Raw genomic sequence first — 27,327 nt, 5'->3', positions numbered from 1 at the left:
GCGGCAAGTAGGATAATATGCATAATTATGCGTAACGGGCGATTTTACGGTAGAGTTGAAATCGCAAAATTCCACGAAACAAAGCTAATTATGCGCGCTTTTTGCTCGGAGCGAAAAGTTGAAATGCGCCCGCGCCGCGACATCGTAGCACATAATGTTTACAGATTCCGGAAGTTTCAAGCTCGGAGAGCTTTATGTAACGCGCAGCGTGCGAACCGACGACTTTCGAATGTGAAAACGCGAATTTCAGGTTGAGTGCGTCGTAAAATTATGCCGGAACTAAATCCACAGCGAATTTCAACGCGGGAATTTGCCCGTTAATCTCGACTCCTGTTGAAAGCTTCCGCGGAACATGTTCTTCATACAGGCGAGAGATAGAGTAGACGTAATGTCGTGCATTCGGAGAGATTTTTTTTGCGGGGCCGACTCCCGCCATCTACTAAGCGAGCAGGGAACTTATTAGAGTTCCTGAAACAAAGCTCTCGCGCCGCGCGAGAATACAAAGCTGCACCGCGCATACAGTAGAGCGAGAGAGCTCGAGGGAGATCGATACGATACGCGCGCGGTATACTTTGAGGGTTTGACGTCAAGACTTTTTATTACTTTGTCGTTTAATATTAAAACTGCGGCGGTTTTGTAGCCCGGCGCGCTGCACTGCACGCGCTTATCCTGAGCGCGCTGTTCTAAATTTACCATACCGCGCGTCCATTTTAAATGTGTTAATGATCGTCTTGGCTGAATTTATGTCTTTTATAAAAGCTAGCGAGTCTGAGCGGGAGAAGTTACAGTTTTAATAGAGCCGAGAGAGCGTATACCTACTCTTTTTCCCCTCGAGATTCGCTATCCTACAAAGTGTTTTTAATCTCGCCGAATTCCCCGAGTTTCAGATAAATTTTCGGCGAGGCCCGATGAAGATGCATGCGCCCTTAAATTAGAGCAACTTTGAAATCTTTTCTCACAGTTGGATGTCGAAAGCCGTCAAAAACTGGTCGGAAAGAGAGAGAATCAGTGGAAAGTTCGGAGCGAGTTTGCGGCTTCGAGCTTCCTTTTGCCTGCGAGTATATATCTCTTCGATTGAAATGGCGAAGTTGCTGGTGCGCGGATTGCGTTTTTACTCCTCGGATTTTTGCCATTTCCGTGAAATGCACGAGTGTATTGAAAGATTCTTGTCACCTGAAAGAAACGATCTCGAATCAGTCGATCGATTTCGATTAAGAAAAAAAAATCCGCTAATTTAACAGTCGACTCACCCTCTTCACGGTCGTTATCCCAAATTCCCATTACAGTAGAAATCCAGGCTGCAATTCCAAACATTTGAGTCGTCGCTCGGCGCTGGTACTTGAAATATGACCATGTCCTCGTGTGCAGGCGGTGTACGTACATACATATAGCTGCAATTTTAAAACAAACAGACAATGAGTGTCGGTGGTTCGTGTTCGCCGTGGCATTTACCGAATTAAAATAATCAACAGGTTGAGGCTCGGGCTGATAATCAAATTTCGGAACGACGCTACTTTGCATTTACCCGCCGAATGGCGTTACGTTATTTACACCGATCGCATTCACAATAGATTCGCTGTGCAAGTACGTATGTATGCCGCGAACAATGGAATGACGGTTTATTAAAGTTAATTATGGAACTGCCCTCTCGGCTACGAGGCGAACGTGAAATATATGTATACACGGACACGTTGTTGGCCGCACGTCGTAATTCGCGGTTTCCGAGGAAACGACATAACCTACATTTTGTCATCAATTTTTTAACGTTAAAAAAATACGTGTGCGTACGTGTACAATGCGCGATTTTATGCCTTGAAAACTTTTTTCCAAGTATTCAAGTTGAGAAAATTATTCCACGAGGCTATAGGTTCACGCTTATGCACCCGCATACTTGCATTTACATACAATAGCAATCCATGTTCTAACTTTGCCTATAACTTAATGCACACAAAACTGCCGTCCTCCCTTAGTTACCTCAAGTTCCAACTTGTGCATTACCCCAATATCAGAAGCACTAAAAGTGTCGTATATGCTTCATCCGCCATCTTTACCGAAGCTAAAACATCTCCCAAACAATTTTCACGTTTCTTTCCCTAACCCAAATATATTAATGACCAAAACACATACCTATATCCGCATATTTTGTTGTTTATCGAGCTAAGGATTCTCCTTCCCAAGGTGAAATCGATGCGTCCTCGCGTCATCTCCGCTCGGCCGTCTCGGACCGACTGTGTGCCGCTGCACCGCGAGAGCGTTCGACCGAACCGGCAAAAAGTCAAAACAAAGACTTCTCGCGAGCTCAGCTTTGGAAGTGTGTGTGTATATATATATATATATATATATATATATATATATATATATATATATGTACATACGTATATACAGATACAAATTTATACCTGTAGCTATGAGTATTGAGGAATTCTTGTCATTAAACTTGGCGACTAATACATACTTACGTTACTCGTACGTGTATGTATCCACAGAGTACTTAAAGACCAATAAGCTGACGAAACCAGTCAGTCGCTAGCCGACGAAGCCGCGAGCACACTTAGTCCGCCGCGCGATCGGTCGTGTATTGTCGCGTATATATATATATATATATATATATATATATTTGCACGTTTCGTTTAGGTGAAACAAGTACGTAATTTCTCGAGTGAAAAAAGTGACCGATCACCCGCTGGAGATGCTGTGGTGATGCATCTCCGCGAGTGGCTCGAAGACGATGGGTAAGCCGGTGGTGTCCGGCGCTACTTCCTGGCAGTTCACCACCGGCGGGAACAGCAACTCCGAGGAGCCCAGACGATCTCAGCGCAACAAGGACCTCGAGGAAATCAGGCGCAATGCTCTCGCTGCCAAGCGTAAATTGGTGAGTTCACGCGACGTTTTGTTTTCATTCTTATGTGTAGCATCGACTTTGGCCGCCAAGACAGTTTGACAGTGCGGTGTTTACGTTCGACTCCACCGCGACCTTATTGTCCTCGTTGTTTGCGACATTCAAGCGGCTTGGGAGAGATAGACTGATTGTTGATTTGTAGGTTATAATAATGTAAGGATTATCTTCACTGCTGATGATTTTTTTGGTGTATGTTCTTGTGACAGCGAGGCAGGCCCATCAAACAGAGGAACAGATCCAAGTTGGAGAAGACTCTTGGACAGTTTGCTTCGAAGAGGAGAGATATTGTGAGGATTGTTTGATTTTTGTTGCTGTTTGGGTGAAATTGACGTGTGGATAAGGGTTTGACAATGTTCTAGGAAGAAGCAGTGCAGTTCCCAAATCCTATACTGCTAAGCAGCTCCAGGAACGAGGAAGACCAGAGCCAGGGGAATGATTCTCATCTTTTCAGTTTTGTGAGTGACAAATTGCGATTTGATCATGAATCTCAATAAATTTGAACAATTGAATTCATGTAATTTTTTATTTAGAAAAAGAATCCTCAAAATCAAGATTCTACTACTGAAAATACAAAAATCATCGGTGATAAAATACTACAGAAACCTGTGAGTAAATAATTATTTGAAAAAAGAAGCTAGCATAGATGTATTCTGATAAGAAGTATAATAATGAGTCCAATATTTTTTTATAGTTGAATTTAAAAGGGTTCTTTAGAGCTGGAATAAAGGGAAAGCAGCTGACAAGACGTAAGTAGAGTGAAATTGATTAATGTCTGATAATATTAAGCGAAGCATATAATAGAATCTTAATTAATTTAGCCCTTACATCTACTGAAAGATTTAAACAAGCAGTATTGAACAATGATGCATTGCAAATTTTCCAAAGTGGTAACTTTCTTAGGTAAATGAGTTTTTTGCTATATGACATTAGAATATGGTACAAAGCTATATTTATGAGTTTTACTTATCATAGACCAAAACCAAGTACACCTGTAGAAGATTTAGATCCAGCGATAAAAATGGAAATTTCAAAGGTTTTAAAGGAGTTTACTGATAGTTCTGACACTGATGACCCTGTATCGGTTGAAAATTTGGAACCTAGTCCTGTATTTAAAAGGTAAAACATTATTTATAATTAAAATTGACTAGAGTTCTTATTTTGTCTGTTTATTCATTGTATTTCAACTTACAGGCTCAGAAAAAAAACTACTGCAGTGAAATCAGATAGCAATGAAGTATTAAAAAATATAACTTCTCCAAACAATGAGTTTGTATTCACGAATAAGCACATTACAAAAGAGGATAAATGCAAAAGGCGTTTATTTGAGGAGGAGAATTCTGTTGTAAATAATGGGAATCCCAAATATAATAATAATAGTCAATACGAGGATAATGATGCAATAAGGTATGCAAGTCGTCTCATTTCACTTATTTCACGTTGTATATTTATTAACTCGAAATCTCTTTAGATTTTCTCAGAGAAAATCGACACCTGAGAATGTTATATTTTTCAGTGAATATGTACCTGCAAAAAATGTAGATAATACAATTAAAAAAAATAATCATAATATAAGTCCTACAGACCCAAAATTAATCAAGTTTTACATTCAAACTTGTAAAATGATAGCAAAGAATGAGTTCAAAGATGTTTTTGGAAATATTCTTGAAGGTAAAAACTATTCAACTAATAATTTTGTATACAAATTTGTATAAACTAATTGAAATATAAATGAAATTTAGAACCATTCAAGAATGCAAAAGCAGTTTTAAAAGCTACATATGCAAGTACATTAAAAAATCATTTTAATCAACAAAAAAATGTTAAAGACAAAGAGAGATCTGAGTCAGTTGATCGACTCACTGAATCAAGTACCTCTGAAATCATGGTAGAACCTGATTCAGCTGTATTCAGGACACTAAAGAAAAATAAAAATCTACAGATTCATAGTACGCAAAGCTTAAAATGCGAATTAGATAATAATTCAAATGCTTCATTTAACAATAATGATGCAGAAAAAGATATACTGGATGTAGGAACTGTTCCAAATCATCACTTATTAAAAAGAAAGTATGCAGCTTCGTCTAAGAGTGGACACAGCGACATAGAAGTCCCTTCATCAGTCAAAGTGAACGTTGATCTCGATAGCGAAAGGATGACTAACAAAATGGATTTAGTACATCCTGATCGTCAAGAGCTTACCGCCCGTTACTTGAATGATGTTGATCTTAACAGTCAACAAGAGATTAAACTATGTAGCTCGGATAATCAAAGAGATTTCGACAGAGGATTCCGTCTTCATTACGAGAAGGAGAAGCTTCATATAGGTGACAATAATGTTAAGAAAACCTATTTTGTATCCAAAAGTACAAAGCATATCCCAAGTATTTTGAGAAAAAGTCGGCCTACTGTCGACTGCGTGTCTGATGAAAAGGTTTTATTGAGTATAGAAAAAGGCCCAGAGCATAAAGAAATAAGTAAGAAAGCGCTAATGCGTGATAACAGTGGCCATAATGTGATAAGTGAGCGTACTCCAAACTGTAGTAATCTGACATCCAATCAAGCATTAGAAGCTCCAAAATGTAAATACGTATACATGAACGCGAAATACAATCAACCTCCGAGAATCAGTGCTCCTATGCAGGTCAGAAGATTGCAGAGAAATCCTTCTTCGCAGAAGATGCACTTATTTCCAGCACCTCATGAGGCCAGAAGAAGCTTCACTTTATCTCAAAGTTTTGAGTTGTCGCCAATTAAAAAGCAAGTGAGTTTTTCAGACGACTTGAATGATTTCCAAATATTCCAGTTGTCACAAGGTAGCTCTAGTGAGATACAAGAAAGAACGAACCGCTTGACTCTCCATTCAAGTCAAAACTGCTCGCAAGATAGTGTGGATCAAATGTTCACTGCGCCGGATATTCACTGTAGCTCACGTAAAGATTTATGCTACAGCAATTGCGTACCTTGCAACCCTCAAAATGCAGTGCATAACAGAGGGCCCACGTTGCAGGCATGCGATGCACCGTTTAATTCCAACGGCAACTGCCACTCACAAAGCGTGATAGCGTGTAAGGACTACCAATTGCAGTCTGTGGAAAATCGCGCCATTCAAGGCGCCGATGTCCATAACTGTTGCGCGATGAACGAATGCCAGATGTACAAAAGTCATGGGCCTCAGCGTTCACAGCAGCATCAGGAGTCTCTGATGGCTTGTATGCAGAAGCAAAGTTCGCGTCAGCCGGTGAAGTTCATCGCCATCGAGGGCAACAGGATGCCACAGAGACGACCAATCTACGGTGTTGAGGATACCAATATCTGCTCGCACACGCACAAGCCATCGGCTTCTAGTCAGCAGTACAGCCAGGTGATAAATCCTGGCTACGAGAGAGCTGCGCCGGAGTATGCGCGTTACGCTGTGTCTTCGATTCCGTGTCATTCGCGAGAGGCCGTAAAATACGACAACGTACAGAGGGAGCCGAGTTTCACTGGCAACGAATTTTCGGGCCCTGGTAGGAACATCGTGAATTTCATACCAAACAGCATGTCGGATCAGAATTTTGTTTCTCAACAGAATATACCGATACACAGAGATGTTCACAATCAGAGATACGTTGCGCCGGTACAGGTGCAAATCCCGTCGCCAGTGTATACACACCAGGTTGCGTATCAACAACACAATCATCGTAGTAATAATGAGGTATATTGATTTGTAGCCGTTTTTTCAACCGTGTAATTGATCATTTATATGTGTGTGTTTTTCCAGGTTTACAAAGTAAACGATATTTATTTGCAACAGGTGAATCATAATGCTCATCAGAAGAGGCCGTAAAAGTAAATGTATAATTTCCTTGCCATAAAAAACTCTAATCATTGTATAATAGAAACTCGTAGGTATTTGCTTATTAATACTGATGACGTTACGCAGTAACAAAAAAAGACAATATAGTTTTCGTTAGTTTTACGAATGTTTGCAAGTATAAACCAGAAATATCGGTGGTATGTATACATATGATGTAAATCCGAATTTCCGTTCGCTGTGATTCAGCGAGAAAGTGTGCAATTGTGATCGTTCATTTTGCTCGCTGAAGATGTATAACTGATAAATACATGCATATTTATTTTGGTAAAATAATTTTGGTGTATAGCTCGATCTCCCTGCGGTTCATTATATTATCACGCCTTTTTACTTTACACGCGCGGCAATGAAGTTTCAAAGAGTCGTTAAGCAAAAGTTAAGTCGGTGGTTGCAAATAATTTCATTTCAAGTTTTATTGGAGTAGAATCGTTCGTTCTCTAAGCGGTCTTTTTTGAACGCTTACGATATATGTATACAGTTTTGTAGAAGCACATCATTTTTTGTTGGTTTTATACAATTATAATAATACTCGTTCATGAAAATAGCAATGAAATCATATTTGCGAAAAGAATAGGATTTGGTCTTATCGTAATGATGCTCGAGGTCGCTTAGAGCAGCGCAGGAAATGTTCATTATCATTTAGAGAAGAAAGAAATTCATTACTCGAACTCGATCTTCGAATTTAATTTACTTAATTGAATTTCATTGTCCCGTACACTATTCTAAGGTCTGTATGCGTCCAAATTTTATCTTCCGAAACTCTTATGAGATAACTGTACTAATGCAAAATCATCCTTCAAGCTAAAGAACATCCAAAGCGTCTATCTGGAGAAGAGCCGAAATACGGGGAACTCGGACAGCAACACGCCCAGAAAGAATCTAAGTCCAGGTCCGAATCAGCCATAGGACTGGAAACCCCTTTCAAGGCCTGGCGCACAAGCGCTGACCGGAGATAAAAGAAAGCGGAAGCAGATAAGGGGAAATCGCACGAGCGCACCGCCGGAAGCTGCGTCTCCGCCTTCGGTCAACCCGGCGCTCATTCACTCAGCGTCAGTCGAAGCAAAAAGAAGAGCCAGAATACATCGTCCTTTCATAGTTCACGTGTCATCGTACTCCTAGTCTTGAACCGGCTCAGAAGTCGCTCAGCAGTTCGTAATTGTTTTCGCGCCACCGAGTGTCTGTCGGGTGAGATCTGGCGATGTGTAAGGGTGCGGGAGGTGCGACAGGATCGTGATCTTTCGAGAGGCGCAACTAAGGGAAGAATGAATACCGCCACGATGAGGTGCATCGCCGTTCTGGTTTTCCTTGTTATTGCCCTGTGCGCAGCCAGCCCACGTAGCTCGCCTTGTAAGTCTATTTCCTTTCTCGGATAATTCCGCGGCTGCTGGAAGTATCGCTTTTTCAATGACTCTTACTGAACATTGAAATACAGAGATATTTTTCAGATTGTAATTGTTTAACGAAAAAGACGATATATGACGATTTCAGAACGAAATGAATTTTTGAACTCACTGTCGTACTCTATATACCTGTAAAAGCCGATCGCATCGGAGATCAAAAGACTCGCTGACCAACGAGTTTAAAAAATCGCTCGCTCGCTTCCGATATTTTATTCCGCGCTTCACTCTCTCCTATTCTATGTATAAAAATCAAAAAAGTGAGCTGCAGCACGAGTAAACGTTCTGGGGGCCGTTAGCTCGTCGTCGTGATTTCGCTTTTAATTAACGCACTTTGCAAGCACGCCAACGCGTCACCGACTCCTTCACGGCCATTGATTTGCTTGATGCTTGTTTAATTCTCGATGCTGTTCTACGAAAATTCCGTATGTGTATGTATGTACGTTACTCGATGGGCTGTAGGTCCGAGCGTTTGCCGATGCATGCGCGCATCGATGCTCTGCGAGGCGCTTTCATCGGCCGTGATTCCGAGGGCCGTTTCCAATAATGTGCGTCTCGTATTGTGGAGTCAGCGTGATGACGCCCGTCCATCTGATGATAACTCGTCGTCGCGTGTGGACCGAGCTCTGCTCGCGATTTGTAAATTATACGCGCGGAAAGTGTTATCGCAAAAATTATTCTCGCGTACACGCGCGTGGGCATTGAGAGTCACGCTGACAATTCACCAGATGAACTTCGAATATATTGCTCGTTGACATATTTAGCGTTGTGCATTGTTTATTTCATTTGGAGAGGATTGAATCGATCGATCAATATTCAAACGGTGCATCTCTAAACCTGTTATCGCAGAGATCAAATACAGCTCATGATGAATTATCCAATGCGCGTAATTCGTTAAATTTTGAACGGCATTCAATAATTCACAACTTTTCCTAACGCGACTAGACAGAGCGTAGACTCCTCTGACTATCCGTCAGATTTCGCGAATAATTAAGTGACGTTGTATATTTACAGAGCTGGATTCGCTTTATCATGAAATAATAATCGATTATTGCTTCTATAACAGCCGATTCGCCCCAATGCCCGACGCCGAGGCTGAAAAACGGAAGAATCCGGGCGAGAGGCCGCGGCAGAATCATCAGGTACAGCTGCTACGCCGACTACGAGCTCGTTGGTAATAAATACTCGACCTGCATTCGTGGATCCTGGGATACACCTACACCCATTTGCGTCAGTGAGTATTTTTCGTTAATATTCGATGATCGGTCAATTTAATGGCATTTATTTCAATTATTTTAGTTTATATACGACGCAAAATGTATCTAATGGATTGAAAAAGTGATCAGCGCGTGGATAACAGATGTGTCAGAATAATTGGAAATCCATATCGCTCGCGAACAAGTTCTTTAAATAAATCAAACGAATCTATTGATCCTTTCGCACGACCGTGTATTTTTGGCAAGATGTAGTTGGCCGACTTTTCAAATGTTCACATACGTTCCACTTTTTACGATAAAAAAGCTAACGCGGATTTATATTTCCGCGTTTTATGTATACACCATTCTATTTATACTTATTATCTATCGTGTCTCTTTGCAACATCTCTATAGCGAACAATTTAGCTCAGTAACATATACACGAGGGAAAATCTATTTTATCTCCAGAGAGCGTTCGTACATCGTATTGCGCAGTGAAAAAAATTAATTTTGCTTGCATCGAGCTCACACGAGCTCGAGTGTTAGCTTTCGTTGCGATATTTCAAATTAAAAAAGAAAAATGAAATAGCCATTAATAAGAAAATCTCTTGGATCACGCTGTACAAGCTAAAAAAAAAGATTTGCGGTTTTCTCTGACCCACAGGTACGCGCTGTCCAGCTATTCCAGCACCGAAGCACGCGGTCGTCGGCGAGAAGTACCACGGCGCAATATTAATGTACTTTTGCGAGCCAGGCTACGTGCTCGTCGGCAACGCCGAAATTTACTGCGACGGCCGACAGTGGAACGGCACTACGCCCTACTGCCGCGGTAAATATACACATCTCCAGAGCCAGACCCTATACACACAGACAGACTGCCCGGCCAAGCGTGTGTGTGCGCTGCATGTAGCCAATAGAACTGATTTACCATATCGCCTCTGGCATTTGCCATCGGCGATGCGATACTGCCCGTGTATATACGTGTAGTTGATGGCCTCGCGAATTTTCGGCTTCGTTTATTGCATGCCTCGGCCGACTTTATATACGTCCAATCGCGCTATCAGATGCTGCAGCCGTTGCCGCTGTGTACGAGCTTTTTTGCAGCCTTTTGCCGCGTGTTTTTAGGAGGAGGTATTCAATGAAACGGATATCGATGCGTTTTTTGCGAATCGAAATTTTCGATATTTATTCGAATAGAGACTCGCTGCTCTGCTTGGGAAGAGATCAATGCCGAGAGTTTTATTTCGGCTGTTTATTCAAAATTACTCTTTTCTTGGTTGAATAGGACTGTTTCATTTATTTCTTTTTTTTTTTTTCTTTGCCAGAGTTAAAAACGAGGCATTTCTTGCTTTGCTTTTAATATTTCCCTTTTCGAGCGTACCGCTCCAATACATAGCGCGATAAAGTCTGGCTGCGTAATATTTATCGCGCAAACAATTTGAAAACAGATGTTTAACTACTATACTATAAATTTCAAAATGACAAATATTTGAAACGTTTTATACTCCTGAAACAGATTTTATTTAATTTCAAATCATACTGACTCGCCAGTTATGTCGTGCTTTATTTGAGATGTTCGGCAATCTCGACGATAAGTCCACCAATTATACGTCCGATTTCTCATTAACATGAAAAACGTATTCATCCTCCGCAATTAATTGTCCAACGCGTTGCTTTACATTTTATCTCTTTTACCGTACGCTAATTTTCCTCGCTAAACACTCTACTAACGAAAAGCTATTCGTCATTCAGCCCGTTCACTCACCTCGACCAAAATCGTCGCACGTCTATACCTATACCTATATTCACTAAAAATTCCCGCATTACGTAAGCCGCTGCGCAAACGCTACTCTACTATGCATACCTAGCTCGAGCGCGTTAATTGCTAAATTTGACGAAGCGAACTCACTGCGCCCATTCAAACGCAGATTCGAACGCCACCGCACCGACTTCCTGCGATTTCGAAAAAGATGGACTCTGCTGGTGGGAACAGGATCCCAAGCACAATTTCGACTGGATCAGGCATCGATTCGACACGCCCAGCTCGCACATCGGCACCGGACCTACTCATGATCACACTCTCGGCGCTGGGAATGACGGTAATTTTTGTATTTAGTATTGTACGCATTTGTGTAAAAAAAACTCATGACGATGCAATGTTATTTTCAGGATATTATTTGTACATCGAGGCGTCAGGAAGATTAGTCAACGACACGGCCAGAATTTTATCGCCTCTCTACAATGCCTCTCTCACGGAATCAGGATGTTTTTCCTTCTGGTAAAATTGTTAAAAATGTGTTATCTCACTCTCGTGCTCCGATAAGGGAGCTTTCGCCAACCGCATGTATGTATATCGTTCTGATGCTGTTTCGCGCGTAGGTATCACATGTACGGCACTACCATCGGCAGCCTCAATGTTTACTTGAAGCCGGAAGTGGAGGAAACGCCAAAACTTATGTGGACCAAAAGCGGCAATCAGGGCAATCAGTGGCTGCACGGCTTGTTCGAGTTTCCCACTTTGAATAGCAGTTTCCAGGTCTGCATTGTTAAAGACATTACATACGTATAGATCTATGTACGCCTGTAATCAAGGACTCGTTTTACTGGGATTTTTCTCTATTTCGAGCAGATAATCATGGAGGGAATTCGCGGCTCGAGCTACGTCAGCGATATCGCCATTGATGACATCGCTATTTTGCAAGGAGATGAGTGCAACGTTAAGAATCTAACCGTGTCCCCGCCCGCTTCTGACGGTGGTAATTATAATCGGGAATAACCGTCGATATTTCAACAATTTTATGCAAAGCGGATAATCACGTGTCGTTGATTAATTTATAGATGAAGTAGAAGTTTTCAACGCGATGCAGTCGTGCCAGAACCGTTGCGTAAACGGATTAGCCGAAACCACCCCCAGCTCCGAATTGTATTCAAACCCAGATGTGTGCCAGTGTACATTGGACTGCGCAGAAAACTCCTCCTGTTGTCCAGACTTTGCCGAGTACTGTATTTACGGTAGGTCGACTTTTCCAAAAATTCAAAATATAATCGACCAACTCGCGCTATTTCGGCCCCATTGATATTCCAGAGGTGACCGAGCAAGCGGAAACTCTCGTCCCATCGACGAATGACACAATAGCCGTTGTGCCGACTAATCCGACGACAGAAAAGCAGACGGAAAAAGGCCAGCCGTCTGCGACAATGAGTACGGCTCCGAGCACGACTAGTACTACAACGACGATATCGACCTCGGTCAAATCTACGAAAATCACCGAATCTACAATTCCATTTAGCACGGATCGACCCAGAACGACGCTCAATGAAACAAGCGTCGAAACAAGAGCAACTACTGCGCCGCCGACGAGAGCAGTCTACAGCACGGCCGCATCGACAATGAGCGTTCACGTGGAAACTCCGTTTGCCAGTCGGGTGCATGAAACTAGCACTATGCCGACAACTACGACTACTACGAGTACGACTAGAACGACGATTGCTCCTAGTACCACTACGACTAAAGCGTCCACCGAACCGACCGATGACGACGCGCAAGTGCAAACTGGTGAGTAACGAGTTTCCACGTATGTACATGTTCGTACGGTTTTTACTTCAAGCTGACGACGTATTTTTACGATTCTGATTACAGAACCACAACACGTCCTGGCTGAATCCTCCAGACATCAGTCGACCTTCGGCCTTTCTGGAATCATCGTCATAGTCATCGGCATTTTGACGGGAGTCACGATAACCACGGTTGTGGCGTTGGTGTTCCTTCGACGGCGACGCAGAGGCTCCAACAAGTCTGCTTTCTCCGAAGACAGCGATGTGCGGTTTCTCACCTCCGACGAGGTGCTGGACTTTAACTTGGCCAAACCAGCCGGTGAATACGATGAATTGTAAATCGTAAAACTCGTTACGTTGGCTGCTAAATTTTAAGGTGTCATATAGGTAGTCTTTTTTAACGGAAAAACGTTGTCCTTTCAAAGAAATATAACTGCATTTACGTAATATAAGGTAAATCATTTTTGTTCGTACTTAAGAAGGACTAGACTAAGTACAAAGTGTGTAATTAAATGATTAATAATGAAATATTGAATAAAAAAAGCATCAATGATTATTATACGTTGAGTATTAACTTTATTAATATTATTATTAAATACATACTGACTATTTTGAAATAATTACTTTCGAATGCCTTGTCAAAAGTAACGCAATTGCTTTGTAACGGCTGCCTCTGTGAAACATGACACGCAATACAATCGATAAAAATGAATTAATACTTTTCGATTAGTTCCTCTGTTTCGTTGCTTTCCAGAGTATGACATGCATTTGTGTGTATGTAGTTTCTGCAGTGTAACACAGAGTATATGCCTATAAAACTGTAACAAATCATAGCTTCGTCCGTATCTCGATACATGCTGTTATTATAACTTTAAAGAGATTGCACTCATACCTATTAAATATATCGGAAAACGCGTAAAGCAGCCGATTTTGCTCGACGTATACTATTTAAATAAAAAATAAATGAAACTCTTAAGAATAAAATTCAAGCCTCTTTAAGTGTTATAGTAGCATTGTCGCATCTGGACAATTCACTCACGCAGCGCCTCGCAAAAAAAATTGTAAAAACGCGCTCTCTTCGCTAGAACCGGATATGTCGTCTCGCCTGTGTAATATGTGCGTATGTAAGTCACAAAGTACAACGTATATATGTAAAAAGAAATGCCACAGAATCACAAGTCGTCGTAGTCGTGCGTTGTACCACTACGTCCACGCCTAGGGAGTCTCGTAGAACGGTGTGGGTCTGTTCATCGTGCCCCAGAACCATATCGCCTTGGCCAGATCGTGCCTGATGAAGAAGACGAACGGCCTGTTAGCGATGAACCTCTTGTAGTCTCCGCTCCTGTCGAGGATAACAGAAGTGGCGGCGGCAGCCTCGGTACCCTTCTCGTTCACCGTCATCTCGACCTTGTGAATGACGTCGTCGGCGTAGAGACCGGGATTACTGATACCGGCGCTGTTGCGCAGCTCGTCGACACCGAAGGTCGGCAGCTTTTGCGAGTTGAGGAAGTCGACGAAATCCTGGTCGATCGGTCGACTCTGTCGTTTGGCTCGCCTGTTGTCACGAATTTTGTGCAGATTATAACCTGTGTCCCACTGCTCGACTCTGTAACCGCCAGTGCGATCCTCATACCTGTACATATTGTTGCGCGCGCCGTGGAAGCGTGGCTCGAACGTAAAGTCCGAGTGTAGCGTTTTGGTGGGTTGACGGAAGCCGCCGTTGAAGCCGGTGGTCGGGGCTCGGCTGGGAGCGGAGGGTGGTGGAGGTGGTTGGGTGCGGTTGAAGCCAGCACGACCCGGGGACAGGACGCTCAGATCGGCAGTATACGGATTGAAAAGCGAGCTCAGCCCTAAGGCCTCCAGAGCGCTCTGGAGCTTCAGGGTGCTGGAGAGCTTCATCTTAGGGTAGCTTAGAATGCACGAGCTGTTCTTCATATTAGCGATCAGGTTTTCGATGATCTCGGGGGTGAGTCGGTGCTTCATCTCCCTGAGGGCGGCCGCACCCGGGTTATTCGGTAGGATGGCGTACATCGTCACCTGCGATTCAATTGTGTCATTGTATACTCTCGAGTGACAGACGTCAGACACCTCAAATTGTTTATAATCTCGTTAAAGTGCATCATCTGCATGTTGAGATGCATTTGCGAACTCACCTCGTGGCCTTTGTAGGGAAAACCGATGATTTTGACGCCCAGCTGCTTGTCCTCGTAGAACGGAAAGTAGCCTCCGTTGTACATCATGTCGACGTATACAGTCTCGCCGTTCTCAATCGTAAAAGGTTTCCTGTGTAAAGTCATCGTTGTTTTTCATTCTTTGAAACGATATAATGTAATGACGCGCCGATCGTCAAGCAACGCATGCGCGTGTACGAACCTCTTGGTGCTTCCCTCCATAAAGTGCTGTTCCCACTCGCCGCTGAAGTACAGGGCCGAGGTGATGATGACGTCGGTAAGGGGGCTCGGCGGCTCGTACAGCATGTTCTTGATCTTGTGGTTGGTCTTGTTGCTCACCCAGTCGTTGATGACGCTCTGGGCCTGTCTGTTGTGGTGCGAAAAGTCCACGCTAATGACCTCGCTCTTGTAGACCTTCTCGCTCACTGCTTTGAACTGCTCGCGCACTGGGTATCCGTCCTAATTTTTCAAGCGAAAATTTGTACGTCTCACAATGCGAAATTTCACGAAATAATATAATTTTTCTTTTGTTCAAGGACTCACCTCAACGAAGATACCGAAAGCAAGTTTGCACTGGGGCGCTGTGGGGTCGAGCAGCTGCATCTGCTCGGACTGCTGGATGAGGAGACCGAAGATCTGGTGAACGATCTCGGAATGATGGGAGATATCGACTCCGGACTTGAGTCCCAGGATCTTGGTGACTTCCTCGAAGGTCTTTCCGTTGGAGGCAAGCATCACCATGGCTAGGGTCAACGTGAGACTCACCGGCGAGAAGAGGAGGTTCTCGCGGCTGTTGGCTGGACTCGACTTCTCGATCGCGTGGTCCATGTCCAGGGTAAACTTGGTCACGCCTCGTGAGATGATGTTGATCACCTGTTTGGTAAGTGATATTTTTTTTTCAACATAAATAATTGCGCTTATAAGCGACTTTTCAGTTGCGCATTCCGCAGCATAAATTACTCCCGATAACCGCAGAGCTTTTATCACGTCTCGCGTTACGCGCGACAGACGTTATCCAAACAATGCGACACTGAAATTCATCGACGCATTTCCAGAAAAACAAACTCACATGATCCCTCCACCTAGGCGGTAAGAACGTATCGAAAGGATTATTAGTCGGCTTTCCATTGACTCTGACGGGTGGAGAAGCCGCGGGTGGTCTCGAATCCGGTTGGTCCTGTTGTTGGAAACCGCTTTGAGCCAAGGGCGGAGGGTAGTAAGGCGCCGACTCGACATCGTTGATGTTCTGCACCGTAGGCTCGAACATCGGCAGATGCAATCCACCTGCTGTGCTCTGTCGCCTCGCCTCCTCTTCTCTCAACGACTCGAATTCATCAGGATAGATGAACTGCGCGTGGCTCACCGCGGCCAGCGCGAGAAAGCTCAAGGTCAGCAGGAACTTCATTCTTATTTTTGGCTGGTGCTTTGGTCTGGAATTCAGAGGATTTTTCATTTTTTTTTTTCAAATTTACGACCTCGACGTAGAGTGAAACGACTGCTGCAATCGTCGATAAAAAAAAGTAGGATTTCACGTCTCTCTCACTCTCTCTCTCTCTCTCTCTCTCTCTCTCTCTCTCTCTCTCTCTCTCTCTCTCTGGAAGCGTAAACTTTTTTTTACGACTGACACTTTCGATCTACTGGATGCTGACGGCAGATAGTCGACAATGGGACCAGGCTCTCGCAACCGGTGGAATAACTCATTTTCGCACTTTGAATTTTTAATTCGGAAGCGCAGATAGCGCTGACTATATCGTCACGTTTCCATCGGCGTCGAGCACAAAAGGCCAATTAGCGGCAAACGAGGCACTGCGATTATTATCGTCGAATATAGTAAAAAAGTGTTATTACACACGTAAATATAAGAAAATCCCCGCTGAATCATTGCGCGAATTTCCGAAAATATATAACTCCAGTGTTTTACGAGAGCCGGCATTTCTTCGATAGAGAGAACGATAGTGATTTAATGGTCCTCGATTCGACTCCCAGGAGATATATATATATATATATATATATATATATATATATATATATAGGTATACATCCCAAAAAGGCTTCCGTTTTATGCCCAGCTTAGTCAGACCGCTCTGGCGAGCTCTGTCATCTTTTTCTCTCTCTCTCTCTCTCCGTGCAGCATAAAACGAAGGAAAGAGCATCGAACCGCGCGGGGCGAACAATCGACGTGATTTTTGTATTCAAGGTCTCGAAAAATCCCCATTGTCGTGTTCGCGCTGCTCGGATCGTTTGTTATATGCTAATGGCTTATATAGCGGTTATATGCTCTCCTCTCTTTCGCTCTTTCAAGGTAGACGCTCGAAATCTATGCTAATGCTATTAAATTATTCATTCGCGCGCCGGCGATCGTCACTTTAGCCGATTTTTATATTTATAGAGAATAGCTATCCATTGTGCTGGAAATGTGTGTGTGTGTGTGTGTGAAATAGAGCGTTGGGATTTCGGGTGTAGCAAGTTCTAAGGTCAGGGATATTTTTTGGCTTCGTCGTGACGAGTTTCGCGCGCGGTCCTTATTTCGAAATTTTTATCGGCTAACTCGTTAGCATCGTAATCGCCGTGTTATGACACGTTGAATTGAATGATTGACGACGATTCGTAATTTAAGCTCTTCGGAAAAAAAGATAGCCAATAAAAAAGCGCACTCGTCATCGCATAATGTTCCTCTTTTTCCAATACAATCGCACCTCCTCATCCTTTCGCGGGGCAATGAAGCGTCTTATCAGCAGCCGATCGACATCTGTGCGTGCGGAGCCTCGCGAAAAGGCTCGTTATAATTTCACGCTTGACATCAGACATGTGTTACACGACGGCCCGCATGATATCCTCTTCTTTTTATTATGCAGAAATTTTCAGGCCGTGGAAAATCTGTATACACACGCGCGTACGTATTACTTGGAACTGCGCGCGCGTTGAACTCTTTCGTACATACGTCATACTCAGTTCTCTCTCGCGTTGATTTATTTTCCAGTTAATCAATCCCGTCGGCGTAAATTAAAATTTTTAACGACCCCGCGAATCGTTATTATTGCAGCCGATAAGAGGTGCATGCGCGGCGACGTAGAATCGCGTGCTGTCTACGTGTGAAAAATTCGCTGCTGTATTCGAGCCGAGCGAGTCGTCGTCGATCGGCTGCATCGGTATGTACTATATAACATCCACACGAGTTTCGCAAGAGAAAATTCAAGGCTGCTCATTAAAACTCGATCTTCGCTCGCGACTATAGCGCCTGCGTGTACGATATATGAGCGCACGTACACGCGTATTATACGTATAGCACACGGTCTTATGTCACTGACTTGTTGTTTATGAATGAACCGATCGACTTACCGATCGTCTCGGCGAATAAAACTCTTCCGTGTGCTGAGGAGAAACGAAGCAACAACAACTTGTCAATCCTCTCGCGTAGCTACGGTCACTGCTGCATGTTGTCTTCTTCACACACGCGATCTTTCGCCGGATAGTGTAATGTATACACGAGTATGGCTGTGTGTCTCTCTCAAGAAGCGAGATGACCGAGAGCCTCGGCCTGACTGCTCCGCTCGCGAGTTGCACTTGTATTTACCGCGCTCGACTGTGTCCCCACTACGTTGCCCGGTCCCACCACTCGTTCTCTCTCTCTCTCTCGTGCTCTTGGCCTTCGCTCCGGCCTGTAGATAAGAGTACACACCGCGAAAATTCTGCCGATGTGTACATAGGTACGATGACTGCGCGGAGAGCGAGTTAGACCGGCCGGCTTTTGTGTGTATGTGCGTATGCGCGACGTACGGTAGGCGAGATCTGCTTCCGCCCACTGAGTCACGATCATCATTGTCGAGGCGGGAGTATAGGTGTGATGAGCTGAGACGTGAAAGGGTTGCTCAATGCGACGATGCGTTATATGGTCTTTTGTTTGGGGATTATACTTTTTTTTTTTTTTTGACGTATTTAGGACAGCTGTATGTATACTCGAATGTGTGTGGGGGATTTTTTTTTTTAATAGCCTTGTGTATAGGATGAGGATAAAATTTCGCGTAATTAGTATACGTCCTCGCGAACGAAATTCGATAGACATCCTCTTACGCGTCGCGCATATTACTACGCTGTGTGTGGGTGTATAAAACACTTCCTCGAAAAATAAAATAATTGAAACCAGCGCGATGAAGTCGGAGAGAAAGTATAATGAAAAATTCAGGAGCAGGAGACGCATGTATTTCTTTACTTTCCAAATAAATAAATCCTGAAAAATGTACGATACATAAATACACGAAATATTTATCCTTGGGCGTATTAACGTATACCTATATATCTCGGCCAAAAAGGAAACCGTAATAAATTACGCGAGCGCGAGTATGGTTACAGAAGGAATTTTTTATCAAAGTACAGTCTGCACGTGCTCGCCCGGCTAATATACGGCCGTCTGGCTAGTCCAGTCCCCTTTCTACTTATCCGCGCGCGGCTTATCTTTTATTCGCGACTTCGTATAATTTTGATTAGGCGTGTCTGCGATGAAGATTCGGCTACCGTGTTTGCAGTCTATGATGAAATTTGATAAAAATGAACGAACCTAATTATCTCCCGCAATTAAATTCTTGACTGCTGAATAGACTGTTTGAAAACGATATTACAACGAGGGCATTCATAAACATAATTGGAGCGAAAACAAGCGAAATTTCGTTCCAATTATTTCTTTATTAACCGAAGTGATGTTGATATCTCGACTGCGAAATTTACATGCCACGCGTGGAATTGTTACGGCTTTATATACAATGAAATTCGTTTACGAGTTTACGATCGATGAAACAGCGTCTCGGTCAACAAAAAGAATTTTCATTCAAACGAAATTTCATTCAAGCCAGAAATAAAACGACATTTCTACTCAACGCAGTTCTCTGATCCTAGCAGTCGCCTCGTGGCGAGTTAAAGCCGCGATTAGCGCATCCTTGGGAAGTTCCCACTGAACCGCGGGGTTTTCCGCCTTCGCACACGTACACGCCCACACACGCGCATACGTACACATGCATCTCTGCCGAACTTTCATTCGCGACGAAAGTAAAGAGCTGCACTTTCGAGCGCATTCACTTTTGGAAAAAGTAGACGGAATAACGTGAATAAGTATGTGTGTATATATATATATATATAGCAGATGAGCGATGTCGCAGTATAGCTTGTGTGCATGTACACCGAAAGCGAGCGGTTTTGTTTTTTGCGCCGCGGCTCTCTCGCGCGCACGTGCAGCGCGACGTCTTTTCAGGAGTTGTAAATCATCGCAATGAATGGAGACTGATGTGCTTGGCGTGAAAAATTGCGCGTTTGACGTTGCGGTTTTCGAATTTTTTTTTTTTTTCAAAGAGGAAATAAAGAGGTGCTTTGAGGAGGAATTTCTGTGGCAATTTAGTATATGAGACTCTGATTGGTGTTAATGGGTCGCTGGCGATTAGGATGTTTTTAAAACTGTGCGGGTTATTGAGATATACGAGGAATACTTTTTTAATGGATCTTTGTGCTCGATTCTACGTAGTATAATAATGCGATGCAAATCTCTCGATACGCCAAAATCGTGCAGCGACAACACACATCTCTCGTCTCATTATAAGCCATAACAACGAGACACGACGGATCGATAGTCGTCAGCTAGCTCTCAGAGCGCAGAGACGACACTCGGCCGCATCGCGCAGTCTAATTGCCTTAATTAAGTCGGCGCACTTTGCATTTAAAGTGCCGGCCGCCGCCGCTTAAATCGACATTTCCGTCGCTCGTAATTGCGCTTTTCTTTATGATTTCGCGCTAATGACCAGCGCGCGCATTATTCCGGAACTCTCTCTCTCCCTCTCTTATTAATTAGTCCCTCTCTCTCGATATATCGCGCGCGAGATCGTTAATCGTCGCTCGGGAGCAGTATCGAAGGCTCGATGATTAATTTCGAGTACAGAGCGAGCGAGGGCAAGTATTGGAGGCACTGCGGCGGCTTTTGTCGGTGCAGCTCCGAGCGATTTATTGTCCGGGCAGACTTTACATGTTTACAATCCTCTTAAGCACCGGAGGGACGAGGACAAGGGATTAAACCGGGCGATTATGTCGATTAGGTCGTAGACCCGATGGCTCGCGCCTCGTTTAACCCGGAGCGCTTATGCCCAGATCAAGGAGCAGCGGAACTCGTGTTCTCGCGAGCGGCTCACGTGGGCTATTCATTTTTCGGGGCACTATTGCGCAACGAATGTTTGCGATGGATCGGCTCGCTTGTGTTTAACGAAAATACCGGATCGATTTTTCTGCCGAATAATTCACGATTATCTAATCGCAGCCTTCGAATAATTCACGTGTATAGTCCAATTCGAATAATTCACGTGCTGCTCGAGAAAGAAGCGCCGAAAATAGAATAGTGTACATCGCGCGCATTCCGAATTTTCGGTGTATAACGCCGCGCGACAGGAATACCGTGAACGGCTTGACGCAATGCCTTTTCCCCGTCTATGACTAACCAGAGCGTGAGACGCTGTTCGTTAACACCTGCGGCCATTGTGTATACGTATGTACCGTATACGGCTCTTTTATCAGTCGAATCTCGCGTACGACGTTCCACGAATCTGTATGCGCGATTAGGATAGCCGCTTGTGTACAGGATTTCCCGCGCTGACTACTGTATACACATTTCTACAGCGTCATCGCACTAGTGTATATATATACGACATTGCGTCAACGATTCATTCGGCTGTTACACTCGTATAATAACGTTATCGTAATACGTAAAAAGTGCACGCACGAGGAAGTGAGCGCGAACAAAGTGCGAGGAGCTTATATTTAGGCGAAATTCGACGCTGTATTATGCACGGGTGCGTGTATACACGAAAACGTGACGTCTCTGCTTTATCGAGCGTTCGTTTGCTCAGCTTGCTTGATCCATAGAACATCAACCTTTTGCGTACATAGATATAGGGGGATTCGAATATAGGCTACGATATTTTTCTTTTCTCAGCGCGATGAACTGCCGGGAGAAGAGTTGCCGTTCGGTGCGGAAAGTTGGCTGCTAATTATCATCGATCGTTATTGAAAACTCGGAGGAAGTTATATAGAGCTTTGATTCCAACTGGAGACTTATTAAAAAGCTAATTTCTCCCAGATTTAATTTCTTATTATATCTACACGAAGCCACGCAAATTGTCATTGCATCGGCAATCATCACCCCTCGTCGCTCATAATTGCGTTGTCGAAACGCAAACGGCCGACAGCATCACAACCAGAACTCTCTCATTGGCATATAGGCAATCGACGCGGGGGTAGTTATCGAAATTGTCCCGATAACGTCGTTTCGCTAATTTCCAAGTCCTTATTGCGAGTCTTCCGAATTCGGAACGCTGAAGTACTTATCGTTCTCCCGATTACTGAACTCTGCGAAATACAGACGTCGTTGTGTAATAACATATTTCTTATCTTTAGCTGAATCAGATCTAACGAATATTCTAATGCCGCGCGATTGTCATTCCGTGAATGAATCAGCCTTAATATTTTCCCCGTCAAAATATTGTTCTTTATTCAGCGAGATTTTAAAGCGTAAGAATCGGAGTTTGAACAGCTTTGATAAACGTTAGATTCTGTACTCACCCTCGTCTTCGGAATCGAGCATTTTCACAAAGTTTTTCCGGGCTTTCTCGCTCTTACGTGAGCTGTCATTATCCAAAGCCTCCTTTGATCGCTCGTTGCGCTCGGCAATTAGCAGCGACTCGAAGCCTATGAATCTGAAATTACGTAAGCCCGCGTCACGACAATATATATTATGTTCTCGCGTGTCGCGCGCTCGAATCGTGAGAGAATAATTGAGTAAATTTCCAAATGGAATAAGAGGGAGCCGGTCGAATTTTTAACGCGGCAAGCTGACGTTGTTTATTCAACTGTCGCTCGGCTCTCGATACATGTATATATACACCGAGTGATGTTCAAGGATATAACAACATTATTCTGATTGACGGTTCGTCGAATGACGCAATAATCACGACGATCGTCTATACTGCACAAGGTGTTAAATTTTACCGGCTATGGGACAGCGTTTCGTCGTCGTTTGATCTTCGAAAAACTTCGTCCCAGTGGCTCGCGAGGAAGACCAGCAGCGGCTGGCAGTCTTCGTCGATCTGCGAATTATGCAGCTGTGCTTTAATAAACGTCGGTCGCATAGAGCGGTGTATAGTGACTCACGGGAGTGTACAGGCCGGGTCTGAACGGCCGGACGATTATGGAGGACACGAAGTACTGGCTCAGCGCGCCGAGGTCATCGAGGACGATCCTCTGGTTCCTCGTCGACAGCTTCCTCACGAGCAACGCCAGCAGAGACAGCAGCTCCAACTCCGTCGGACTGAGCTCTTTGACGGACCTTTCAATTTGATTTGGCGAAAAATTTGAGATACACTATACTACTCCGGCTCGATTTAATAATCCCCAGTGCCCTCGTCTCCCCGGGGAAAAATCCGCGAGTGTATTCTAAAATCCGTAAACTCATAGCCCGGTAGCTTTTTGAGACTCGTATTTCCCCTCTCTCTCGGCATATGACTCTGTCGCGTCGTCGTCAAAGGAAGGCAAATTTGAAAGCGCAGGTGTACAGACGACGAGTCGAGGGCATGCATGCGTACATAACTCGCTCTTCCTCCATCTCTCTCTCTCTCTCTCTCTCTCTCTAAACACCATATCAATATTTGCTCACGCGGCGATCCTCTCAAGAACTTGCCCGACGACGGGGCGGGATGCATCTGGACCGGAAACCAGTGGAAGTGCTGATGCGGCGCAAGCTCGGCCGAGGACTTTCCACTGCGGACCTTCGGACAGAGAGATTGTTTGTGGCGTCAGATTTTTCCTTTCTTTTTTTTTGGGGGGGGGGGGCGGGTTTTTATCGGGCTGATAAAAAGCGAGCTTCGCCGATAAATATTTGCGGATTTTTATCGATGACTTTTCGCGTTGTTGATAAACGTTCGCATACGCTTTCAACCTGATCGTAACTCGGCTGCGTAAACGGTGTACGACATAAAAGAGCGATTCTAAAACGATGACATCAGAGTCGTGCAAAACAACGCGTCAAATTGCTTTCTCGTGTTTGCTTTCATTAAGCCGGCGCTGCTTCTTAATAAACGGAAGCGCGTCGCTGACACCCACCTTGGAGTAGAGGTCGCGGCAGTCGGCCCAGAAAGTGGCGCAGCAGCCAGAGAGGTGAGCCCGAAGGTGTCTGCGCCGGTATCAGCCAGTCGCCCGATTCCAGTTTCGATTTCAGCCAGAGTCGCTGGGACAGGCTGCCCTGGCCGTTTGGGCCTGACCTGCATTCGGATACGAATTTCCCAGGTATATTATCGAGGAGCTTTCGAGGTATCGCGGATATAGTCTCACTTCAGAGCTAGAAGGACGGTCGACTGCGATGATGAACCCTTGGACTCTTTCGCGTCGATAAAATCTTCGCCTCTGGCGCTGAGATAAGCCTTCAGGAACAGATCCTGCGGGCACAACAAATTCTCCTCTCGGTAATCTATTCGACGGGGTGAACGCTCGTATCTCGCAACTCACTTTCAGTCCTTCGTGGAAGAGGCCGTTTTCGCAGACGTCTTCCAGCGGTTCGCCGAACTTCAATCTGTAATGTACGCGCGTAATGCCGAAATTCGGCGTTATACTCCGCGGAAAAACAAGACGCGCAGACTCACTCGGGTTTCCTCGGGACAGTAAAAATCTCGAACGGATCCATCTCTCGTGCGCGGTTTTCTAACCTTTTTCTATATTTACGACGTGGCACGTCACACACAGACACGCGTGAACCTTGACTGAATACCCAGAGACGCGCGTCGTTATTAACATATGAATGCGCGGTACGTCAGAGTTGTTTGAAAAATACCTTACTTCTACACGATATACAATAGATATACAGGAATAACACAATCAAGTCATGACTTTGATTTTACAATTCGATAAGGAACACATTATGTGATCCTGATGGACGCAAATTGGCTTTTAAAACTGGTTTATTTCGCGAGGAGTTAGTACAAGGCAGATCGATTCCGCATACAGAGAGGAGCTCTTCTAAGGCTTCCAGAGAATTACGTCCAGCAGAGTCTGCTTGTGGTGCTGCTGGACCTCACTGCAGCCGACGTTGATAGCCTCGATAATCTCGATGTTCCTCAGGAGGATGGCTCGAGCTTTCGGCGCCTCCGCAACGTTAGTCAGAGCCTGACGAAGAATAAGTGGATCTTTAACCATAATCGTTCTTAAACTCGCTGCTCGTTATAATCGCAACGACGCTCATATTCCACTCGAAATAATCTCGGCATTGCCTTCATAATCGCGAGGAGAAGAGCACTAGACCGACAACGGTGCTTGTCCGTCGCGAGTCTCAGGAGCGACGGCAACATCCCCAGTTCCAAAACTCGCAACTTTCCCGGCGTCGTCGTGGTAACGAACGATACGAGACGACAGGCTTCCGCGCTCACCGACTCCCTCTGTAAATTCCGTCGGAAAAAATGCGCGTGTGTGTACAAATAGAAGGTTTTCACAGCGGGCTCACTTCGTCCTCTACGAAGATTTTCAAGCAGCTCAGCAGATCCACTTCGATGGCCCTTCGTTTGCCCCTGACGTCCTCACAGAGGACTGACAGACATGATAGAACGCTGAGGATGACACGTTCGTTCTTTCGATCGAGTAGTGTCGTTAGCTTCTCGAAGACCCCTGCCTCGATCGCTCGGACCTTTACGTCGCGGTAGAGGAGGAACCTCAGGATTTCCAGACGGACGACCTTCGGCGAAACCCGAAACTCAATTTTTATGATTTGACTATATTTCTTTTTTTTCATCTCACCAGTATGTCGTTCCTCTCCCCGTCGAGCTTCGCAGCTACGGATTCCACGAAGCCGCAGTTGCACAGCATATCGGCGGCTGTAAATTTCGCGTTTATTATTCACACGAGAAAGCGAAAAACGGACAACGTGTGCAATCAATAACCGCAGTAGTCCCGAGCAAGCGATTCCAAGACCAGAGCCACCTTCAGCCGAACAGCAGCCAGGCAATCGTTCAGTCCCTTCGACAAATTCGCCACGACGCCGAGGTTCTTCAAAATCGACTCTCTTCCCGCGGACTGGTTCGCGATGGTCGTGAAAACCAGAGCGACTCGTTCTCTCAGATAAGGATCCTCCGAAATTAAAAGGTCCGAGAGCCTGTGAATTTTTGAAATTTCATCAGGGCGTTTTATACGTCAAGCATACTCCGTAACGAGACTCGCCGAGAGCCAAGTGAAAACTCTCATCTGAAACTTGGGCAGTTAATGTTTTAATATTTATGAGCGAATCTTTAGTATGCGAGATTTTTCCTTATTATTCTGGGGCAATGAATTTTTTTCATAAATCTCCGTCAACTTTTTTACGAAGGCAAATTTTATAAAAAAAGTTTCGAGATTTCGCGTTCAGGCTCTCGCGGCAAGTTCGAGATTCTCCTAAAATCATCTAATGTGGGCAGTTATTTTTGGCATCCGCATGCGGTGTATATCTCGAGAGGAAGTGTGCTGGACGATAAACAGCTCTGCGCTTGACACTCGTCAAGGTAAAACCGATAAGCTCGTATATTTTAGTAAAAACTTTCGAAACGCGATTCTGACTACTATGCTGTATGTACGTTGTACCTGTCTACTATGTTGAGTTTCACAGCTTCTATCAATTTCTCGGGATTTACCAGAAGGTCTCCCAAGGTGGTCACCGCCTGTCGCACTATCAAAGGGTCATGGCTGTGCAGTTCCTTTTTCTTTCATCAAATTCCCCACGTGAGTCGAAAATTAGAGTTATCTATTCAAAATTATGGAGATCAGTTTTTTTACCAGTTTGGATATGGCGAACGAGCCGAAAGCACACTTCGCCCGAGTCAAGTCGACGTTGGGAGCGAAACACTGCGGCTGCGTAGAAGCCAACCTCGGAATCGTCGATCTGGGCCCGTAATGAGCATTTTTATCGAGCTTAGCTAAAATTGCAGATGGTAGCAATCAGAATACAATGAACAAAATATTCAATCACGAAACAACAATATAACCTTTGTCGACCATGCGATCGAGGACTTTTTTCGGCACGCGCGCGTCGAATCCTTGAAGAAAGCTATTCAATTCCGGGTGCGGATACATTCTGCTATTGTGCTGTCGGTTGAAAATAAAAAATTTCGACCTCAAGATGACCCCACGCGATACGATACGCTTATATCTCAGCAGACCTTTAACGTCGATACTAACTATACAGATGGGAGAGTAAACAACAAACAGAAGACGAGAG

The 27,327-nt window shown here is 44.4% G+C and overlaps 5 protein-coding genes across 9 annotated transcripts in view; 2 read left to right on the top strand and 3 right to left on the bottom strand.

Moving 5' to 3' along the window:
* LOC100120180 (gamma-aminobutyric acid type B receptor subunit 2) overlaps positions 1-2,257 on the bottom strand; it is a 125,173-nt gene extending 122,916 nt beyond the window's left edge. Inside the window, exons 1-3 of the mRNA XM_008208762.3 lie at positions 2,128-2,257; positions 1,251-1,391; positions 960-1,173 (exon numbers count right to left, since the gene is read on the bottom strand). The gene's annotated coding sequence lies outside the window, so the exon portion shown is untranslated. The remainder of the gene's footprint in view (positions 1-959; positions 1,174-1,250; positions 1,392-2,127) is intronic.
* Positions 2,258-2,519: 262 nt separating this feature from the next.
* On the top strand, positions 2,520-7,028 carry LOC100120239. Of its 3 annotated transcripts, none has more exons than XM_008208771.4 (11): positions 2,520-2,872; positions 3,106-3,186; positions 3,259-3,354; positions 3,430-3,504; positions 3,591-3,645; positions 3,718-3,799; positions 3,872-4,015; positions 4,091-4,303; positions 4,413-4,567; positions 4,639-6,593; positions 6,660-7,028. In XM_008208771.4, the coding sequence occupies exons 1-11, from the start codon at positions 2,729-2,731 to the stop codon at positions 6,723-6,725; spliced, it is 3,066 nt and encodes a 1,021-aa protein (XP_008206993.1). In that variant the 5' UTR covers positions 2,520-2,728; the 3' UTR covers positions 6,726-7,028. The 3 variants fall into 3 exon arrangements, with proteins under 3 accessions (XP_008206993.1, XP_008206992.1, XP_031786858.1); XM_008208770.3 differs by having other exon boundaries at positions 4,368-4,567; XM_031930998.1 differs by lacking the exons at positions 2,520-2,872; positions 3,106-3,186; positions 3,259-3,354; positions 3,430-3,504 and having other exon boundaries at positions 3,737-3,799; positions 4,368-4,567.
* Positions 7,029-7,447: 419 nt separating this feature from the next.
* LOC100120262 (MAM and LDL-receptor class A domain-containing protein 2-like) lies at positions 7,448-13,461 on the top strand. Its single transcript, XM_001603870.6, has 10 exons — positions 7,448-8,099; positions 9,216-9,383; positions 10,010-10,174; positions 11,274-11,444; positions 11,515-11,623; positions 11,725-11,881; positions 11,975-12,101; positions 12,184-12,357; positions 12,431-12,901; positions 12,986-13,461. Exons 1-10 carry the CDS (start codon positions 8,015-8,017, stop codon positions 13,237-13,239), a joined length of 1,881 nt encoding a protein of 626 aa, XP_001603920.2. The 5' UTR covers positions 7,448-8,014; the 3' UTR covers positions 13,240-13,461.
* LOC100120290 (serine protease inhibitor 28Dc) lies at positions 13,451-18,700 on the bottom strand. Of its 2 annotated transcripts, XM_001603896.6 has the most exons (7): positions 18,411-18,700; positions 16,141-16,501; positions 15,615-15,944; positions 15,274-15,530; positions 15,054-15,183; positions 14,534-14,937; positions 13,451-14,455 (listed from the first exon to the last, which is right to left on the bottom strand). In XM_001603896.6, the coding sequence occupies exons 2-7, from the start codon at positions 16,474-16,476 to the stop codon at positions 14,116-14,118; spliced, it is 1,797 nt and encodes a 598-aa protein (XP_001603946.3). In that variant the 5' UTR covers positions 16,477-16,501; positions 18,411-18,700; the 3' UTR covers positions 13,451-14,115. The 2 variants fall into 2 exon arrangements, with proteins under 2 accessions (XP_001603946.3, XP_008206991.1); XM_008208769.4 differs by having other exon boundaries at positions 13,451-14,937.
* A 6,330-nt stretch (positions 18,701-25,030) lies between these two features.
* Positions 25,031-27,306, bottom strand: LOC100120353 (radial spoke head 14 homolog). Of its 2 annotated transcripts, XM_001603951.6 has the most exons (8): positions 27,095-27,306; positions 26,886-27,025; positions 26,694-26,812; positions 26,021-26,232; positions 25,878-25,954; positions 25,588-25,815; positions 25,358-25,522; positions 25,031-25,253 (listed from the first exon to the last, which is right to left on the bottom strand). In XM_001603951.6, the coding sequence occupies exons 1-8, from the start codon at positions 27,180-27,182 to the stop codon at positions 25,107-25,109; spliced, it is 1,176 nt and encodes a 391-aa protein (XP_001604001.2). In that variant the 5' UTR covers positions 27,183-27,306; the 3' UTR covers positions 25,031-25,106. The 2 variants fall into 2 exon arrangements, with proteins under 2 accessions (XP_001604001.2, XP_008206988.1); XM_008208766.4 differs by lacking the exon at positions 25,358-25,522 and having other exon boundaries at positions 27,095-27,294.
* Between the last annotated feature and the right edge of the window lie 21 nt (positions 27,307-27,327).

This window comes from Nasonia vitripennis, chromosome 5 (assembly GCF_009193385.2).
Source record: "Nasonia vitripennis strain AsymCx chromosome 5, Nvit_psr_1.1, whole genome shotgun sequence".
Lineage (NCBI taxonomy): Eukaryota > Metazoa > Arthropoda > Insecta > Hymenoptera > Pteromalidae > Nasonia > Nasonia vitripennis.
This window is presented reverse-complemented; position numbering and strand designations above follow the sequence as displayed.

What these genes read in the sequence shown, in the direction of transcription:
- LOC100120239 (XM_008208770.3), top strand. Translation starts at nt 2,729, where the DNA reads ATGGGTAAGCCGGTGGTGTCCGGCGCTACTTCCTGGCAGTTCACCACC. An exon ending in CTTCGAAGAGGAGAGATATT is followed by an intron (nt 3,187 to 3,258) that starts GTGAGGATTGTT and finishes ACAATGTTCTAG; the next exon opens with GAAGAAGCAGTGCAGTTCCC. An exon ending in CAAAGTGGTAACTTTCTTAG is followed by an intron (nt 3,800 to 3,871) that starts GTAAATGAGTTT and finishes TACTTATCATAG; the next exon opens with ACCAAAACCAAGTACACCTG.
- LOC100120262 (XM_001603870.6), top strand. Translation starts at nt 8,015, where the DNA reads ATGAATACCGCCACGATGAGGTGCATCGCCGTTCTGGTTTTCCTTGTT. An exon ending in CAGCCCACGTAGCTCGCCTT is followed by an intron (nt 8,100 to 9,215) that starts GTAAGTCTATTT and finishes CTTCTATAACAG; the next exon opens with CCGATTCGCCCCAATGCCCG. An exon ending in CCCGCCCGCTTCTGACGGTG is followed by an intron (nt 12,102 to 12,183) that starts GTAATTATAATC and finishes ATTAATTTATAG; the next exon opens with ATGAAGTAGAAGTTTTCAAC.
- LOC100120290 (XM_008208769.4), bottom strand. Translation starts at nt 16,476, where the DNA reads ATGAAGTTCCTGCTGACCTTGAGCTTTCTCGCGCTGGCCGCGGTGAGC. An exon ending in ATGGAGGGAAGCACCAAGAG is followed by an intron (nt 15,184 to 15,273) that starts GTTCGTACACGC and finishes GACTTTACACAG; the next exon opens with GAAACCTTTTACGATTGAGA. An exon ending in TTCCCTACAAAGGCCACGAG is followed by an intron (nt 14,938 to 15,053) that starts GTGAGTTCGCAA and finishes ATTGAATCGCAG; the next exon opens with GTGACGATGTACGCCATCCT.
- LOC100120353 (XM_001603951.6), bottom strand. Translation starts at nt 27,182, where the DNA reads ATGTATCCGCACCCGGAATTGAATAGCTTTCTTCAAGGATTCGACGCG. An exon ending in AAACTCAACATAGTAGACAG is followed by an intron (nt 26,233 to 26,693) that starts GTACAACGTACA and finishes AAAAATTCACAG; the next exon opens with GCTCTCGGACCTTTTAATTT. An exon ending in GGGAGAGGAACGACATACTG is followed by an intron (nt 25,816 to 25,877) that starts GTGAGATGAAAA and finishes GTTTCGCCGAAG; the next exon opens with GTCGTCCGTCTGGAAATCCT.